Source organism: Delphinapterus leucas, chromosome 1 (genome assembly GCF_059928025.1).
Source record: "Delphinapterus leucas isolate spDelLeu-1000000601 "Yukka" chromosome 1, BTC_Dleu_Yukka2, whole genome shotgun sequence".
NCBI lineage: Eukaryota > Metazoa > Chordata > Mammalia > Artiodactyla > Monodontidae > Delphinapterus > Delphinapterus leucas.
In genome coordinates, this window is record NC_143129.1 from 42,264,388 (window position 1) to 42,284,386 (window position 19,999).

The 19,999-nt window shown below is 37.8% G+C and overlaps 1 protein-coding gene across 5 annotated transcripts in view; it reads left to right on the forward strand.

The window, feature by feature from the left end:
• The window catches only part of LOC111184732 (complement receptor type 1), a 118,987-nt gene that overhangs the window by 51,377 nt on the left and 47,611 nt on the right, over window positions 1–19,999 (forward strand). For all 5 annotated transcript variants that reach the window (XR_016392670.1, XR_016392668.1, XR_016392669.1 and 2 more), the window contains exons 6-15: window positions 267–636; window positions 1,842–1,927; window positions 3,729–3,947; window positions 5,964–6,143; window positions 6,736–6,835; window positions 9,987–10,072; window positions 12,215–12,613; window positions 14,094–14,270; window positions 14,354–14,456; window positions 15,802–15,887. Coding sequence is in view for 2 of the 5 variants with exons in the window: in XM_089908950.1 (XP_089765076.1) it covers window positions 267–636; window positions 1,842–1,927; window positions 3,729–3,947; window positions 5,964–6,143; window positions 6,736–6,835; window positions 9,987–10,072; window positions 12,215–12,613; window positions 14,094–14,270; window positions 14,354–14,456; window positions 15,802–15,887 (1,806 nt within the window). In the remaining 3 variants the exon portion in view is untranslated. The remainder of the gene's footprint in view (window positions 1–266; window positions 637–1,841; window positions 1,928–3,728; window positions 3,948–5,963; window positions 6,144–6,735; window positions 6,836–9,986; window positions 10,073–12,214; window positions 12,614–14,093; window positions 14,271–14,353; window positions 14,457–15,801; window positions 15,888–19,999) is intronic.

A 19,999-nucleotide genomic window follows, 5' to 3' on the forward strand; every position in this document is an offset into this window, starting at 1 on the left:
AGATGTCTCAGTTCTAGTCACTGTCCTGCAGTGTATCAGTTCTATGACTTTTCGCAAGACTCCCTCTCTCCCTCTCTCTCTCTCTCTCTCTCTCTCTCTCTCAGTCTCTGTCTCTGTTCAATTTTGCCATCAATAAAACGAGAGGGTGTTAGTCTACCAGATTTTTAAAAACAAATAGATTTATGCTGTTGATTGTCTTAGCCAGTTTACCACTGAGGAAAAGTTATTTTCACACAATTAACAGCACTTTGGTTCTCTTTCCTTAGTATGTCAGCCACCTCCAAAAGTCCCACATGGTAAACACACCCCAAGCCACAAAAACAACTTTTCTTCTGGACAGGAAGTGTTCTACAGCTGTGAGCCTGGCTATGATCTCAGAGGGGCTGCTTCTCTGCATTGTACGCCCCAGGGAGACTGGAGCCCGTCAGCCCCCAAGTGTGCAGGTGCCTATGCTGTCATCTTGTATGTGGATCAGTCTCTTTGTTCCTCACAGGAACATCTCACTCCTGTGTGTGTGTGTTTTTTTTTCCTGGTGAAATCATGTACTGACTTCCTGGACCAGTTACCTAATGGACATGTCCTCTTTCCACTTAATTTTCAGCTTGGAGCAAAAGTATCCTTCGTTTGTGATGAGGGGTGAGTGTGAGTTTGCCTGGCCTACTGAACACTGAAACTGAGGTTAATTCAAAAGGGGAAGGTTTAGTGTGATTTTTAAAATAGGAAATACTCAGGGATGTTAAATTTGAGGAGTGTATATGGGAAGTTAAGAGTAAGGAACAGGTGGAACTAATAACATAAGATATGAAGGAAAAACTGAAACAGATATTAAATGGCATGCTTAAACACAAATACAACTACTGTTTAAGAGTATACATAGGTGACACATTAAGTGAAAAAATCATATTTTCCAAGCAAAGAAGAAAAAGAGTTATTTGGAGAGCTCCAGAAAAAGTTTGATATGTGACAAAAATCTTATTAAAAATAAGATCATTTAAGAATTGTTTCAGAAAAAATTTTAACCATCAAAAGTGAATTTTGTAATAAGAGAGAAAGTATAAGAATAAGCATTTTTAACCCAATCATATATCACCTTGTTGATAACAGGCCAAGGGCTCTGAAATGGTATTATGGTGGCTGATATTAAAGTTTTAAGTAAGGTCATTCACTGGACCTTACACAGCATGCACATCTCTACATGGGAAGTATCAAGCATGGGCAACAAAGTACCTGACCTCAAAATGTTCCAAAGAATCCTTGACAGGCACCATATAATATTTAGGAGAATTTTGTACAAGAGTCATTTCCAATTGGTTTTTCCTTTGGTTTTTCCCCCCAGAATATTCACGCTTACTCTTCCATAGCCCAGTGTGCTGTTGTGAGCCTTCTGCATAACCATCACAAATATAGAGACAAAAGAACAATTTTTGTTCCCTTTCCAGTTATTCTCTGCTTGTCCAGTGCAAACTGGGAGCTTTTTTACTAGCTGTTCCAGTGCAGTGTCATCACTTGGAGGATGTTTTATTCCAATAATGACTATGAGTAGATTTATCAGCTTTACCGTGGGATGCTCAGTGAGAGACAGATTTCTCTGAGCCTAGGTCCAGGATCACGGAGATGGCAGCTATGCTACAACTGCCTTCTTCAACTTAGGCTGGGACTATATTATGTGACCAAGTGACTGTGCTTTGCTGTTCTCCCTCACTGGAAGCTGTGACTTTTCCAGATTGATGTGGCCTCTGAAACTCTGCTGGTTTCAGATCCTCAAAATGCTGAGATTTTTGCAAATAGAATGTCATTTTGGCTTAAGCAGCTCACATATTCAGTACTATTTTCTTCCTTAGATTCCACTTAAAAGGCCATTCTGCTAGTTACTGTGTCTTGGTTGGAATGGAAATCCTTTGGAACAGCAGCGTTCCTGTGTGTGAACGTGAGTAGAAGGGATAACACTTCAGGCCAATCTCTCCCTTTAATCTATTTGGTAATTTGACCCATGGCCTCCCCAGCTGTGGTTCTTCTATTTTCTAATCTAAATTATTGATAAATAGTTGCTTATTTTAATAGTATTTTATTGTGGATCAGTTTGTTGTGATGCACTTTCTTTTGCATCATGTGTCTCGAGAACCATCTGATCAGTCTCTGTCATTTAGAATTCTTTGTATTACGTGATAAATCCTGCTGTAATTTGTCTCTGAATCAGGAGAGATTAGCTAATGTGAAGCTTTCACAAATTTCTTCTTTCCTTCCTCCCTTCTTTCTTTTTCTTTTTAATGCCATCAAGGTGAAGTCACTCTACAATATTCCTGTCTATTTGCTAATATACAAATATGAAACATTCATTCATTCAATTATTTATTGAGCACATACTATGTGCTTGATGTTCTTCCAGGCACCGGTGTTATAGCAGTGAACAAGATGAGCAAATTCCCTGTTCCATGTTATTTATACTCAAGTGGGGAGGTGTACAAGAAAGAAAATAAATTAAATCTTATGGAGATGGTAGGTCAGAGCAATGCAGAAATGAGGGGAAAGTGGGGAACAGCATTACACAGGGTGAGCAGTTTAAGACTCCTTAAACTCTCAAAACTTATATCTAAATAAATTATGCTGAAAGATTCAGAAATAATAGGCTGATTAAGAAATGAGTCTCCTATACGCAATGTCACCACTGATTTCTCCTAGTCTACCCATTGGTATTTTCCCCAGTAGAAGATAGGACTTTGCCTCATCACTTGATCCTAAAGATTGGAAAATATATAAATTTTAAAATAATTCAAATTTTACTAAAATGTTTATGTTGTAAGAAACCTGCTCAGTTATCCTATGATGCATTTTATGGTAAAACTTTATTAAAAAAATAACTTCTGTATAGATCCTGTCATCCAAGAAACCCAACTTTCATTGAAGTAACATGACAAATGGCTGTCCACTGGCCTAGGTTAGAGCTCAGTTATCGATTGTACTATTTCTCTTATTTTTCATGACTCTTTCTAATTTAAGTAGCTTCTTCCAAATCCCAAGACTAATAAGAAACACTAAATAGAAGTAAGGAAAGGACTGTTTAAACAGACAAGCAGATACCAGAAAGAAGTAACAATTTGAAACCTGACGGAAAGTAGAGAAATAAGGATAATAATAAGCAATCCCATGCATCAAAAAAACAATAACAAAACAGTATGGATCATTTAGAGTTTTTACAGTGAACCATATATGTTTCAATTCATTGTGACAGCACTACTGTCGTAATCGATTGATGGTCACTATGGGTAAGTTATTAAGGAAAGGTTTCATATGATTAGGTGATTAGTACATATGGAATACATTGTAGAAATATTTCCTGAGAATGTAAGTTCCCTGGAGAACAGAGACTTTATCTGTGCTCTTCACCATTTCATCCAGCCGGCCCTGAAGAGTGGCTGATACAGAATAAGTGCCCAATGTGTCGATTAAATGAATGAGTTACTCTCCAATAGATTCTTTTTCTTCTTTAAAAGTTTTGGTACGTAATTAAAGGTGTAAAGTTTCTATCATCCAGAAAACTTAAAAGTCTGGAAGATTCAGGATAGGCAAATTCTTTTGTACTTTTTCAATTTAAAAAAATGGGATTGAAATCTCACTTCACTTAGTCCATTCGGTGTTTTTAGGTAGTACCAACCATAACACCCAATGACTATAGATTACCTCTGGTGAAAATTCATGAATGAAACTTAGAGCTTTTGCCTTCTTTCCAGAAATCTTGTGTCCAAATCCTCCTGATATCCTTAATGGGAGACACACAGGAAAACCTCTGGAAGTCTTTCCTTTTGGAAAAGAAGTCACTTACACATGTGACCCACACCCAGAGAGAGGGATGAACTTCAGCCTCACTGGGGAGAGCACCATCCGCTGTACCAGTGACAGTCAAGGGAACGGAATTTGGAGCAGCCCTGCCCCTCGCTGTGGACTTCCGGGTTAGTGCGCACTACCCCACATTTCAAATGGATTCAGAATATCTAAACCAGACTCTCCAAGTTTCCGTAATTACAATGTGGTGTTTATTTGTGCACTCGATACAATTAAATGCCAAATCAATAATAAATGGTTTTAAGATACATCAACATGTAAGATTCTGATGATCTTTGCTTCTAGAGGGCTGGTGAAAAGAGATGGAAGAAGTGGGTGGTGGTTCTAGTTCTAATTAGAATTAGAAGGAAAATGTTTTCAAAGCATAGGAACTGAAAGCAAATACCTATGAACCTTAACTAGCACAAGTTGTACCATCGTCACAGGTTTTGGAGAGAAGCACAGACCAGCAGAGAACAAAGCCTGACAAAATCGCTTTTAATTACCTCTTTGTCCAGAGACCACTGTGTGTTCTCTCTGAAAACTGGGCTGCATTGTAAACAAAACACAAAGATTCTTTTAGCCAGTATGGGCTAAGTTCTAAGTTAAGATAAGGCTTTCTTGCTCCTTAGCCCTGCACTAATTTCAGCTGTTGAAGTTTTCTCTCTTTGGTGGAAAGAAAAAGCAAAGCAATGTGAACTCAAGGGAAAAATGCAAAATAGAGTGTTTATTTCTAAGGTCTGGAGGAGGTATCCTAACGTAACCAATACCACTATGACACCCACCCTCAGGAAGTGAAGACGGAAGGGGAAAGTAAATTGTCGAAGCGACCCTAGTCCCGGCATAACATACGGACTGCTGAGGAACTCTGAAATAAAAGAGCAGTTCTGAAAGGAAAGGGACCAAGAACGGATATTCAGAAGTCATTTTTGCCCTCACTCTCCTGTAACACCATGGCTTCATCTTGGGGTGTCCCTATGAGCCTGTTTACAAACACAGAGACCTAGTTCAGATTCAGTGAATCGGCAGTGAAAGGCAATCTTCCCCTAAGTTCTATGACTTTTTTCAACAGTACCCCATGCTGAGATGGCAGTCCTAGTTTTATCAGCAAGATTTTTTAGACTGGAGACCAGCCAGACCATCTTCATGTGTGATTTGGCCTTAGGTAGTAGACTTTAGTCATAAGGGGGACTCCTTGAACTAGAAGCTAGTATAGCTAATATTCAAGCTCTAAAATAAAAAGAAACAGGCAATATAGATGGATGTACTTCCTGTGAAGCCACCTTGAAAATCAGCCAAATTTTCATATTGAGAAAAATCACTTAATTATATGTTAAAGAAATGAGAAATTGGCTTGCAAGTCTTCATACAGAGAATTATCTGGGTGCAGAATTGGCTCTAGCATAGCTTTTACTATTTGAAAAAATAATTGAAAGGGAGGTGGAGGACAGCTGGAATAGAAACTAAAAGAGAATTTATTGTCAAAACCAAGTGGAAACGATTGCTATTTTTCCAAACATATACACTTTTTTGATTTCATACTACTTGAATCCAAAGTGAGTTTTCACTTCTCAAACCTAGAGCTTTAGGTGTAGGGGCTTGGAGCTAAAGCTAGAATTTGATTCAACATATAGTTCACACAATGTTTCTGTTTTTGTTTTGTTGTTGTTGTTTTTATTTTGAAGAGATGCTGTTTATTTCCTTGTTGTGTTGAAATGGCCAGCTTAGGAATCAGACCTAGAAAGTTGGTGGCTGCTTCCTAGTTTCAAAAAACATCTTGAGTTCTCCATTCTTGCTTGTAAGCATGGGTTTTGATGCACTGAAGTACAAAGAAACCAGACTAGGTATAACCTGGGCAGAAACACTCCTCTGTCTCCCTAAAAATGTGAAAAATTGAATTGGAGCTGTCTTTTACAGTAAATGATATGAGTAAAATGCCCAGATAGCAAAATAGCCTTCCGGATAGTATATTTTCTAATGGGCGCATGCTAATGGAACTTTCCCTTCAAAGATTACAAGGAAATTATCTTTCCACAACTTAAAGTTTCTTTTGTTCTGATATCAAATCTAACAAGAAAGAGAAAAGGAAGAATGGCACTGGGTATCTTTGTTAACTCTGATGTTCTTGATTTTTTGGTCTCTAGGTCACTGTAACACCCCAGATCATTTTCAATTTGCCAAGTTGAAAATCCAGACCAATGAATCTGAGTTTCCCATTGGGACATCTTTAAAGTATGAATGCCGCCCTGAGTACCACAGGAAGTCATTCTCTATCACGTGTCTACAAAACCTCAGGTGGTCAAGTGCCAAAGATGTCTGTAAACGTGAGTAAGCCCTGCATTGGAGCGTTCCTATGTTTGTCAAAGTATCTATAGGATCTTATTTAATTTCTCCAAATTTTAGAGATAAGAAAACTTTGTCAAACATGTTCACATAGGTGGAGGTAATAGTTGGTCTTGTAGGTCACCCCTAATTATTGGTTGAAATGCTTGTCTCCTGAGAATGTTTCAAGGAATATTTGCAGGAGAACTCCATTTTTTTTATGGGGTAGTGAATAATGAATTACTCCAGATCAGGAAAAAAATGTGTAAGGAGACATAAACTGTTTGAATAACCAGGTAATAAAAACTTTTATACTGGTGGGATATAAGGCCACTAATGACCTTTCTATTTAGATAAGAGATTTGAGGCAAAGATAGGTGAGATTTAGAGGGGAGGTCTCTTTGAAAGTGGTGCTTAGTGGGTGGCTGATCCTGAGGCAGTCTGGTGAGGTTCCTCAAGGTGGCAAAATCTGTAGACCCATCAGAATTGCATATACTCTTCAGAAAACTACAGTCAGGTGGGGACTGACTTGTTATACACTAACAAAAGTTTAAATTACTCTTCCTGGCTCCAAAATTCTCTTTCTTTCCCAAGGTAAATCATGTAATACTCCTCCAGATCCTGTGAATGGTGTGGTGCACATAGATACAGACACCCAGTTCGGATCCAGAATCAATTTTTCTTGTAATAGAGGGTGAGTGGGCAGGACCATCTCTTGGTTCAAGAGTTCCAGGACAGCGATACTACCTTCTGGTCATATCTTGGAAAAGAGGACTAGGCTATTACCATCTGTTCTCAAGAAGCTTGAACATAGGTGTTTAACTGCTAATTGAAATGGACAAAGGTATGATAAGATTTGAGGGGAAATCTGTCTCCTTGCTGGAACCCAGGGCAGTACATACAAGAAAAGTGAGGTATTCACCAGGTAGAAAGGAAGAAAATGGGGGGAGGGCATAGTCAAACCGTACAAACAGCACTTGCCCAGAGCAGACTTTGCTGAAAGAAGGGGAAGGCCACGGAGCCACTGTGTAGAAAGCAGATCTTGTAAGGTAACTGCACTATTCATTTGCTAGGGCTGCCATAAGAAGTAGGACAAACTGGGTATCTCAGAACAGCAACAAAAATTTATTCTCTCAAGGTTCTGGAGGTTACAGGTCCAAAATCAAGGTGCCAGCAGGACATGTTCCCTCCAAAGCCTCTGAGGGACGATCCCTCCTTGCCTCTTCCAGGTTATGGTAACCTCAGGGCTTCCTTGGCGTGTGGCGCATCACTCCCGTTTTTGCCTCTGTCTTCCCATAGCCATCTTCATTCTGTGTCTGTGTCTTCACATGGCACTCTCCTCTCTGTGTGGGTCTATGTCCAAAGTTCTCTCTTTTTTAAGGACTCCAGTCATATTGGATTAGGGCCCACCCTAATGACCTCATCTTAACATGATTATATCTGCAAAGGCCCTATTTCCGAATAAGGTCGCATTCATGGAGATTGGGGGCTAGGGCTTCGACATACTTTTTGGGGTACACTGTTCAACCCATAACAGAGTCCCCTGTGAAAATGTCAGACATAAAGTGTTTACTGGGCGGCAGTCCCACCCACAAGGGTGCTTACCCTTTCTCAGTCTCAACCTCACTCCCAGTGGGAGCAGCTGAACCAGTTAGAGAATATGGGCTAAATTTGCACTGCCATGATAAACACTGAAAAGGAACTTGTAGGCTTCAGCATATTTGCTAACCAAGGCCTTACAGATCATAGTACCTATAATCTGACAAAGTGAAATTAGAGTAAATCTAAACACTCTGTCTTTCTCCGAGCATTTTTAAGTAGAATCTATAAATTCTCTGTCTATACCCTCTTTATATTGTATTACGGAATAAGAGTGAACCTCTCAATGGCATTAAATAGAAAACCGTTGAGCTTATGATATGTTACAGGAAATTACAGTAAAAAGAGCAATCTGAAAAATCAGAAGAAATGTCCTCTTACAAAATAGAGTTACTTCCAAGAAATAAGAGAAACTTCTAGAAAAATCTCCTGTTTACGTTTTTAACAAGATTCAGTTGCACGCTGTTTCTGTGAACCTAGTTAGGAAATAGAGAATGTTTGCATATGAATGAAAAACACAATTGTCAAACTAAAGAAAAATTCTGTGATAAACACACTGAATATTGTAGAAAGTTAAAGCAGAGGGTAAGAAGATAAATTAAATTCTCCCAGAATTAAGTGGGAAAGGATGAAGAAGAAGAGAAAAGAGAAGATATGTCTATAAGAGCACTGGGATTCAAATTACATGTAACAAAAATTCCAGAAGGGAAAACAATAAGCCCATATTTAGCCATCACTAGGGAATCATCTGTATTTCATGGATCATGAAAAAAACCTCAAGAATGCAGAAAGGAAATTAATAAACTATAATAGCTGTGCAAGAAATTAATTTGTATTGATATCACATTGATCCTTCACATCACTAAATTGCAGAAGATGGAGTTTCTAATGAGCTAAGCTAGTATTCACATCTACAGATGGCTACAGATGTACAGTAAAGGATAAGCAAGGACCTAAAAATCACACCTGTGTACTTTATAGGAAGTATACTTCCCGGGAGAAGGAAAAAGATAAACTCAGGCAATCCATAAGTATTTTCTTAAAGGATAATGATAAATACTGGTGAGGTAGAAAATTGCCAAAAATCAAACAAAAGAAAAACAAATTTTTTAAAAAGTTCAAATATTTTCAACAAAGTTATAAAACTTAATACAATGACAGAACTAATTGTTAAAAAGTGAAACTTGAGAATGTAATCATAATCTAATAACAATTTCTGAAGTCATAAAATATATCCGTAAAACTAGAAAAGAGAAGAAAGCAAAAAGAAAAACATAGTCTAGACATTTAGTACATAGGAGATGGGTAGACTGTATATATTTTGACACCAAAACTGAGAAAATAGGGTTGAATACCTGTGTTGTGTATGTATTGGGTTGGCCAAAAAGTTCGCTTAGGTTTTTCCAGAGGATGTAGCGGAAAAACCTGAACGAACTTTTTGGCCAACCCAATACATAACGCATGAAATGAAATTTCGAAGGAACAAAAATCAGTTATTTAGCTTCCAAATTATTAGAGCAACTAAAAGAGGTTCACCTATATGTTTCATGTAGCAAATGAGAGGGAAGAAAAAGGAATATCATGGACTATATCCATCTCATTCACCAGAAATAAGCCCCCTTATATTTGGGGCAGATCAGCTGTATTCACTGCTATGTGCTTACCACTGAACATTATGAAGGAACATTATGAAGTGATGACAAAAGCAAGATCAACCATACCATTTAGTTCAGTAAATTTGAATGGTTTAATATCCCTGTTGAGAAACAAAAGTTTCCAAATAGGATCAAAAGCATCACAAATCTTGTTGTATGTACAAGAAACATGCCTAAACTAAAATGACGTAGCAGTGTTAATATACAATATGTATATTTATGTATATCAGGAAAATGCAAAAAGAAAATTAAGTAACAATAATAATATAAGAAAAAACAGATTTTAAGAAGAAAATTATCAGACAGTTCTACAAAACTATTGTTTTATTTAGGTACTGGGTACAATCCAAAATGAAACCAAGAAATGAAGAAGCAGAGCGAGCCATGAGGAGTTAGAGAGGAAATATTCCTTTCAACAGTGAGAGGATAGAAAAAGAGAAATAAGAAAAGTCAGATAAAATAGGTGGAGTTTAGGCTAGTCCTTGAACTTCTTTCAGATTGTAGCCTTTCAGATTTGCCATGCATGTATGCATGCTGAGGAAATTGATGGGATGTGTATACAGCATGCCTATTTTTCATTTTTGGTTTCAGGTATCAACTCATTGGTCACTCAGCTGCTGAATGTATTATCTCAGGCAGTACTGTCTTTTGGGATTCAGAGCCACCAATTTGTGAACGTGAGTTGAAATCTCTAGCCCCATTTATTCCATGCTCAATCCTACAGTTGGCCCCTAGAATTACAAAGGATAAATTTCATCCCTTTTGGCAATAGTATCCTTCTGATATTTGAAGAAAACACTCCTACCCTTAAAGGTGCTCACAATGTCCAAAGCTTCTAGTTCCTCCTGATTTTTCCTTATCCTAGGGTATAATTTATTTTAAACAATAGTTTGGAACTCATTTAGAAGAGCACCCAAATTCTTCTTTTGTTGGTTGAACACCTTCCAGGTTGAAGATTGTTCTCTTTAGTGAAGTAAATGAATACAAGGTTAGTGAAAGTGCCTTCCTTCCTCTCTGTCAACTCTTAATCCCAGGTCATCTGTTCAAGCCGTGGGCCCTCCCTGCTCTCTTATTCTTTGTCTGGACAGTGACATGCCATCTTTCCCATGAGTTGTTTGGAATATGAACTTTCTACACTTCAGGGCACATAGAGAAAGGAGCAGTTGCAAATGAACAAAGAACATAAAGATATAACCCTGGGTTTGGTGATAATGTAAAAAAATCAGCTCAGTGCTTTGTGACCAGCTAGAGGGGTGGGATAGGGAGGGTTGGAGGGAGACGCAAGAGGGAGGGGATATGGGGATATATGTATACGTAGAGCTGATTCACTTTGTTATACAGCAGCAACCAACACAACAATGTAAAGCAATTATACTCCAATAAAGATGTTTAAAAAAAAAAAAAGAAATCAACACTCTCCAACTCAACTGATAGTAGGATAAGTGGTAATGAATTTTCTAACAGGCCAGTACACAGTATGTATCAAAAACCTTAACTGTACGCAAGCCTTTAATCCAGAAATTCTACAGTTCATGACTTTAAAAAATCACCGTGGGTTTTTGCGAGGATTGATGTACAGATGTTACCTATATTATTATTTTATGATAGTGAAAAAGTCAAAAGAATCTAAATATTGTGCATATTTCCAAACAATGTTCTGGAAATAATCTACAAAATAATAATCTTATAAAGGTACACGGAATGTGTTCTAATAAAAAAAAGTTTAAAATATGCCGGAATGCATTTGACAAGAGAGAGAACACTTTCAAATGGAATCAGTTAGTATGTTTGTACTCTGAAATATTACTTAGGCAACAAAGATATTTTAGAAGAAAAATATGTGTGTGTGTGTGTGTGTGTGTGTGTGTATTAAAGATTGCACATTAGTTAATAGTGATTCCTTCTAGATAATTGGCTTAAAGGTGATTTTTATTTATATTTTATAAATTTTCTACAATAAATATGCATCTTCTTAAATATTTTCTTAAGCAAAAATAAATAAATAAATAAATAAATAAAAGTATCTACTTAGATATCAAAGTATCTACTTTGATTTATTTAAAAATAAATAAATAAATAAAAGTATCTACTTTGATATTTTATATGCTCAGGAGTGATTTAAACTGCCTAGAAATTATCTGTTACTTGAATATTAGATTAAATTTGTCAATAAAATTATCTGTGCTTCATACCTTTTTAGCAGTAGTGTTTTTGATATTTTTTTCCACTTCTTCTATATGCTACCTTTTCTTGAATCAATATTGGCAAAATATATTTTTGTTTCTAACATCCTCATTTTCAAGATTATTAGCATAGAGTAGATAGATATTCAGTTATTTTTATTACTTCTGAATCTGTGATTGTTATGTTTGTCGTGTGTAATATTGTGTGTTTGTGTTTATTTTTTATTAGTTGTACCAGAGCTTTTGGTTTTTATTTATTTGATAAGACTATATTGTATGCTATACCATATTAATAACCAATAGAATAAATCCAAATGCCCTCTACAGAGAAAGAATTGAATTAAAAATAGTTAAATAACATATAAATTCTCACTTAAAATGAGAAGTATGTGGACTATAATAATATATGGATACATTTATTGAAATAGCATTAATTGAGAAGAGCAGAGGTCATAATATTGTGGCTATCTAATCTGCGATTGTGTAAAGACATGTCTGTACATTAACAAATATTAGACAAGAGCAGAGGTGTTCTGAATAGTGACATTTTGATCATTTTTTAAACTGGTTACCAAAATTCATAATTGAATATAACTTTAAGAAACTGAGGTTTTATCTTGCTGTCCCTTTTCCCAGGCATTCGTTGTGGGACACCCCCAGCCATCGCCAATGGAAATTTCATTAGCACCAACAGAGAATACTTTCAATACGGAACAGTGGTGACCTACCACTGCAATCTTGGAGAGAGAAGGCAGGAGCTGTTTGACCTCGTGGGCGAGCCGTCAATATATTGCACCAGTGAAGACAATCAAGTTGGCATCTGGAGTGGCCCTCCCCCTCAGTGCATTGCACCTAATAAATGCACGCCTCCAGTCATTGAAAATGGAATAAGGATGTCTGAGAACAAAAGCTTATTTTCTTTACGTGAAAGCGTGAGGTTTAGGTGTCAGCCCGGCTTTGCCATGAAAGGACCCTCCACTGTTGAATGCCAAGCCCAAAACAAGTGGGGGCCGGAGTTGCCCAGCTGCTCCAGGGGTGAGTCTGACTGAGGCTTTGAAGGGGTCTACAAATGATGTGAGTTTTAGGAGGATCAGGAGGTTAGTGTCAGTTCTCGGGGGAGGATGTGTGGTGAGCAGTGTGAGTAAATTTGGGGCAAGGAAGCACAAAATTAAGAAAATGTGTGTTTGCATTTGTGTGTAAGTGCCTTCATTTTGAGAAGCAAGAGTTTAATTATTCAAGGAAGGAGACATTTGGGACTCTCATATTGAGGAATTCTGAAGGCAAAGTACCAGCTCCAATATCTCTCAGTTGTATTCAAGAATGATGTGGACTTTCTGGCCAGCTGTATAATAATCTTGTTTACTCTTTGCAACACTCCTTTGAAATAGTGCTATCCTTATATCCATAGGTCAGTGAAGTTAGCTTGGTCTTTCAGAGGTTAAATAAGTTGTCTAAATTATGTGCTACTAAGTGGCATATCCAGGAATAGAATGCAGTGTGTCAGCCCCTAAAGTTGAATGCTCTGGTTCTTGACAGAACTTTGCTTTACAGAATTCTACTTTTATCGGCATCTATCACAGAAAGAAACTGGCTTATGAAGAAAGATATCATAGCCTCAGAATAGTGACAAAGACTTTAGAGTTTGTTTTCGTCCACCTCCTACATTTTATCATTAGAAATCTGAAATTGAAAGTGCAAGTAACTTGCTCAAAGCCAAACAGATTTTTCATTCATCTTTAATTAGATACAGGTTAAGTTGAAGTTCAAATGAGTTCTAATGCACCTAGCACATACCAAAAGTACTGTGAATGGAGGCAGCCACACCTTGAGTTGAATATTCTCTAAGAAATGTGTCCTGTCATTACAAGGACTGGCTTATTTAGGGGATTTTGTTCTCAATGGTGGTCTTGTCTTCTTATGCCACAATAGCTGGCATAAGAAGGACTGTAGAAGTGGATTGGTAAATATTGTGGTTGATACTAGGGACAGAGAGGGAGCTTACAGTTTTTCCACCAACCCATATCAGCCTTGTACAACCAATGAGAGGGCAGCTGGGAGGACAAACAGATACAGTATGGGTAGTTACTACACTTTGATCATAGAAGTGTGAAAAAAAGAGATAAGGGGAAATCTGTTACAGGTTTAGGCTCAGGTAACCTTCTCATTACCTGAAAGATGAGGCTGTAAATTGTATTGCCTTTCTAGCAAATATGTGAGTTGGGTAGCCCACCAGTACTAGTGACTCTATTCTAGAGAGCCAGCAGTGGAAGAAGAGACAGCATGCCTGGTGGACTAATGAATGTATTTTAGAACTTGTGCTGGGAAGGACTGGGTTCTAATTCTCTACCTCGTACTAGCTGTGAGGTTTTGGGCTACATCTCTTCCCTATCCTTAACTTCCACATTAGTAAAACAAGGGGATTGGAGTATCATTTGACTTCCTTTGTTATACCTGTACCCCCTTAATTATGATTCTCTAACTGTAACTGACAGGTACTTTACTGTTCTTTACCCAGTATGTCAGCCACCTCCAGAAGTCCTGCATGGTAAACACACTCCAAGCCACAAGAACAACTTTTCCTCTGGGCAGGAAGTGTTCTACAGCTGTGAGCCCGGCTATGATCTCAGAGGGGCTGCTTCTCTGCACTGTACGCCCCAGGGAGACTGGAGCCCAGAAGCTCCCAGATGTGCAGGTGCCTATACTCTCTTCTGGTTTGCAGATCAATCTCTTTGTCCCTTACATGGCAGTCTTACTCTTGTTTTTTTTTTTCCCTAGTGAAATCATGTGCTGCCTTCCTGGACCAACTTCCTAATGGACATGTGCTCTTTCCACTTAATTTCCACCTTGGGGCAAAAGTGTCCTTCATTTGTGATGAGGGGTGAGTGTGAACTGGAAAAGAGACCAGGGCCACACTGCCAGATGCTGATATGCTGATGTCCTGGGCAATGGGTTTTATCCAAAAAGGAGGCTGACTAATGGAGAAAAAGTACTAAAAGAGACTAATATCTCAAACAGTGATTGGGACGTATGGTAAGAACCAGATGGACCATGAACAGATGCTTAAAAAGGAAAAGTGGTAAATATACTGAACAGCAGAAACATAACAACAGAACTTGAATATTTAGGTGAAACATTAAGTGTTTGGATAAAATGGATAAATAGTAATTTGTAGGCATGAAGAGATAAATATTCCAGAGGTTAAGTTCGATATATACAAAAGAAAGTTATTTATAAGACAGATGACATGCAAGGATTGTGTCAGGAAATTTTTAAACCAATCATTAGTGGCATTTGGAATAGGAACAAAAGAGTAAGCAGAAGTATTTTTAATCTGTAATAATTACATATCATCTAATTAGTATTAGGCTGTGTTGAAAGAGCATGAAGCCTGCTGTTCATATTTCAAGTAACATCATTAACTCTTCGTGTGAATCTAAATGATCTTGATATTATGTTCCAACACCATTGGCAGATAAAAAGCATGGACAATAGAGCAGTTGTTCTCAGTATATTCCAAGGACTCTTGACAAGCATCAATTACCAGTCACCCAATAAAGACCCAGAGGCAATTCAGGAGCCACTGGTCTGACAATAAACCAGATGTTTTAGGATGATTGTACTCCAAGGAATCCTGTCTCCTCACCGTTTCTTATTATTCCTAGATAATTTGGCTTTACTCTTCAGTAATCCAGATATGCCAGAAGTCTCATTCAGGAACATTCCAAATGTATTGGCAAAAGGAACAGTCTCTGATATCTTTCCTCATGTTCTCTGATTTGCTTAAATCAGGAGTTGTTTTCCTCCTGGTCTACTAAAAGAGGAAAATGCCACGCTTTGCATTAGAGGACAAAGTTTCTCCTAATGACAAAAGGGGGCTTGTCAGAGAGCAGTCAGGGTAAGATGGTCTCCTGAAGGTCCAGGACCAGACTAAGGAAATGCCTGTCTATGTTTTTTGTACCTTCTTTAGTTCAGGCGAGTCTGATTACTGAGCTTTGACAGGTGTCATTGCTTTGTCCTCATTGGAAGCAGCAATTTTTTAAAATGTTTTGGTTTCTGAGCCTCTATCAGCTGAGAAACAAAATGGGCTGAGCTTTTTCTTTCATTTGGGATTTAACTTAGGCATTAAATTGTGTTTTAGCAGAAGGGAAGTAGCTGAGATCTGTCAATGGATGGAAGAGAGAGATGGTGTGCTCATCCAGTCACTACTGCTTTTTGTTCCTTAGGTTCCAGTTAAAGGGAAGCTCAGCCAGTTACTGTATCTTGGTTGGAACGAAAAGCCTTTGGAATAACAGTGTTCCTGTGTGTGAACGTAAGTAAAAAGAATATCTGTTCAGGTCTGCATCTTTCTCCTTGTTTTTTTCATTTTCTTGTTGCATTTTACCACATGAAATTATCTAATGTCTGTCCCTCTGTTTACTTTGTTTTTGATACAAATATTTATTGTTGAAATAGTTACAAAGAATGTTTTTTTGGGGAAATAAACCTGAACATCATGGGCTTTGTGTGTCATTCTATAAATATTTATAAACGTACTATGTGCTATAAATGGGAAGAAATGCTTCACAGATGGAGAGAAATTTATGGCCTGAAGCTTTGTCAAATGTTCCCTTTTTCCTTCTCAAAAATGATAGTCACACTTCAGCTTTTTTTTATCCTTTCTTCAATCATCAATCCATCATATACACATTCTTTCAACAGATTTTTTTTTGAGTAACTACTATGTGCCAACCAGTCTTCTAGATACTAGGAATATGCCTGTAAACAAGACAGACTAGGTCCCTGCTCCAATGTTGTTTATATTCTTGTGCAGGGAGAAAAGCAAAAAAAAAATATATATATATAAGAAGTAAACAAGCAAACACATAAATAGACAATTTCAAATAATACTAAGTGTTATTAAGAAAAGAACAGGGTAATGCAAAAAATAGTTGTGTAAATGGGAAAAAGGAATTCCAGAAAAAAATTGTTTCCATTTAAAATAAAATGATTAAGGAAGAAAAAGAGAAAATAACATTTGAGCATTGATGAAAATTGATTGATTACCAATGTGCAAAGATAGAGGAAGAACTTTCCATGCAGATGGAGCAGAAACTACAAAGGTCCAAGGCAAAAGTGTTCCTGGCATTTTCTTTGAAAAGCCTGCTCCTGACATTTCTCAGAAGTCAACATGGCTGATGTTCAGGGAGCAAATACAGAAGTATACAGGAGCAATAAAAGAGAATAACTCTATACTCTGTAAGAATTTAGGTTTTCACTCTAAGCAAGATGAAAAGCCATTGGAGTATTATGAGTAGAAAAGTAACATGATCTAACTTTTTTTTTTTTTGTGGTACACGGGCCTCTCGCTGTTGTGGCCTCTCCCGTTGCAGAGCACAGGCTCCGGACGCGCAGGCTCAGTGGCCATGGCTCACGGGCCCAGCTGCTCCACAGCATGTGGGATCTTCCCAGACCGGGGCACGAACCTGTGTCCCCTGCATCGGCAGACGGACTCTCAACCACTGCGCCACCAGGGAAGCCCCACTAACTTACTTTTAATGATTTCACTCTGGCTACTCTAGAGAGAGCTGAGTTGAAAGGATGTATCTTAGATTGAGATTCCCCAAAAAACAGTGCCAGAGACAAAGTTTGAGTTATAATGCTCTACTGGAGGGTATAGTCCCAGGGCAGCAAAGGTGAAGGAAAACAAAAAGGGAGGTGGAGAGGAAAGAAAAGCAGATAAATAAAAGAGATTGTGTTATTGAAGTGGCCATAAGCTTCACAAGAAAGACGGCTGGTTGTTTGGCCGTATAGGACATCTCCAGAGAGATTCTGTGGAACCAGAACTGACCATTAGAAGAGAAAGAACAAGCAACTTATCTGCTCGGTCTTTCCTGTCTCTCATCTTCTGTTTATTCCAAGGCTATTAAGTCCTTGGATTTCATGTTGTATTATTTCTCTCCCTGATCAGACTCTGGGGACACTAGAGCCCATGATCTGTTGCCTGGTACTCCACCTAAGCCAGGAAGTGATAGAAGGAGCCAGAGTGGACATGGATCCAGTCATGTTGGCTTCGATTTAGAACTACTGTGACCTCCACTGCAGTGGTACAGCAGAGGCTGTGCAGAAGCCCATCTCACCCTTGGGGGTGCTGACACAGCCAGTGTTGTCAGGAAATGAGGTAGCAGTGGTATCAGCACTCTCAATTGAGAAAGCAACTGAAGGCCCAAAAGATACCTGTAGCCAAGAAAATCTGAGGGTAGAGCTGAGGATACAAGCTGGGAGGCTATTGCAAAAATCAAACCAGAGATGTTGGCCCAGGATAACACTGAGAGAAGTGATAAGCAGTATTCAAATTCTGGATATATTCTGAAGGTAGAAATGACAGGATTTGCTGATGGTTTAGATATAGAGTTTAAAATAGAGATTAAGTGAGATCACCCAGAGAGTGAATGGGGCCAGAGAATAGATGCATGGTCTGAGCCTTGTAAATTCAACATTAAGATGTTGGAAAGATTAGAAGGAATTGGAAAAGGAGATTAAGAAGAAGCAGCCAGTGTGTTGAGAGAAAAATCAGGAGGATGAGGTATCTTGGAAGACAAGTGGAGAACTTTGTTTAAGGAGATGAGTCCCAGAAACTGCATTATATTCTTCAGAGAGGTCAAATAATATGAGGACAGAAAATTATCATTGGGTTTAGCGACTTGGAGGTAATGAATGACCTCGATAAAAGCAGTTCAGTAGAGTTGTGGGGGCAAATGCCCGATTGGAATGAGTTCAAGGGATAATGAAGGGGAGGAAGGACAGACCATAGACAACATCTTAGAGGACTTCTAATGTAAAGGGGGTAGAGAAAAGGGACTACAGCTGCGAAGGGAAGTGGGATTAGGGAGCTTTTTCTTTTTTCATGACAGAAATGTAACCTGTTAAATAGAGAAACACTACTAATATATCCAATCTGTACATTTATTTCTTCACTAAATCACCAGGATGTTGCTTCATCTTCTGATTGTAATGACTGAAAGATATATATTTATTTTTTCAAATGAATACTTTGCTTTAATATTATTTGAACATATTGTACTGATTTATATAGTGAAGCCATAGTTACATCTTTCATGTTTGAAAGTCAGCTATTTGAATATCTTAATGTAATTAAGAAACACGAAAGAAAGAAAGAAAGAAAGAAAATGAAAGAAAGAAAGAAAGAAAGAAAGAAAGAAAGAAAGAAAGAAAGAAAGAAAGAAAGAAAGAAAGGAAGGAAGGAAGAAAGGAAGGAAGAAAGGAAGGAAGAAAGGAAGGAAGAAAATTACTCCCATGAACTCAAGGATATACCTAAAATCACTTACTAGAGTGTAAACATTGGTTAAGCTATTCCACCCTTCGAATAGTTAGTTTATCCATAATTCTTTCAAGCTGCAGTATCCTCTTCCTAAATACAGATCAGACCAGAAGGGGAAAGGAGCATCTCTAAATACATAACGCTCAAAAGAAGAAATGTGTGTTTCTTCAATGATAAAAACAAACTGTAAAACCTATAAGTATCTCAAAAGTCAAAACATTTCTGAGCCTTTGAAGCATGCACTGGAGTATGGAGATGTTTCATTTCACTGTGGCAGCATTTCTGTAACCATTCATTTTGCCTTTGAGAATAACAGCCTCAAGGTATCAAGAGAAGATTAAATCATGGATAGACAAATAGTAAATGTATATATTTGGAATATATTCGGAAAAAATTCTCTAGGATGAAGATCCTTGATGTTAAAAGATCTCACCTATTTTGTGCTTAAAATAGTACTTGCTGTATAGTAGGTGCTCAAAAAAAAGAAAAAAAAACCTTGGTGAAATAATGGATAATTTCCTTGTTAAATGGATGTGGTTAAGAAGATTTTTGTTTATTTAAGCCTCAATTATCCAGAAGGCTTAACTCACTGAAGAGTTCAGGATACTTAAGTCCCTTTTAGACTTTTATAATAAAAATTGATTTTGATGTAACTTCATTTAGCTGCATCTCAGCAGTGTCCTAATATATTTATATTGTAGTTTGTACTCTCCTTAAGAGTTTAATTGTTGTTGAACTGGCAACACAGTCACAGAATCCCACAATTGTGGAATCGACCCAGATGAAAATTTAAGCATTTTAATGTAACTTTTAGCTCTTTTAGAAATCTTTTGTCCAAATCCGCTGGCTATCCTTAATGGGAACCACACAAGAACTTCTCTGGGAGGCATTTCCTGTGGAAAAGAAATATCTTGCACATGTGACCCCCACCCAGATAGAGGGATGACTTTCAATCTCTTTAGGGAGAGCACCATCCACTGCACAAGTGACAGTCAAGGGAATGAGGTTTGGAGCATCCCTGACCCTCACTGTGAACTTTCTGGTCCTGTTGGTCACTGCCCACCCCTATATACCCTAAATGGGTTCAGAACACCTGGACCACA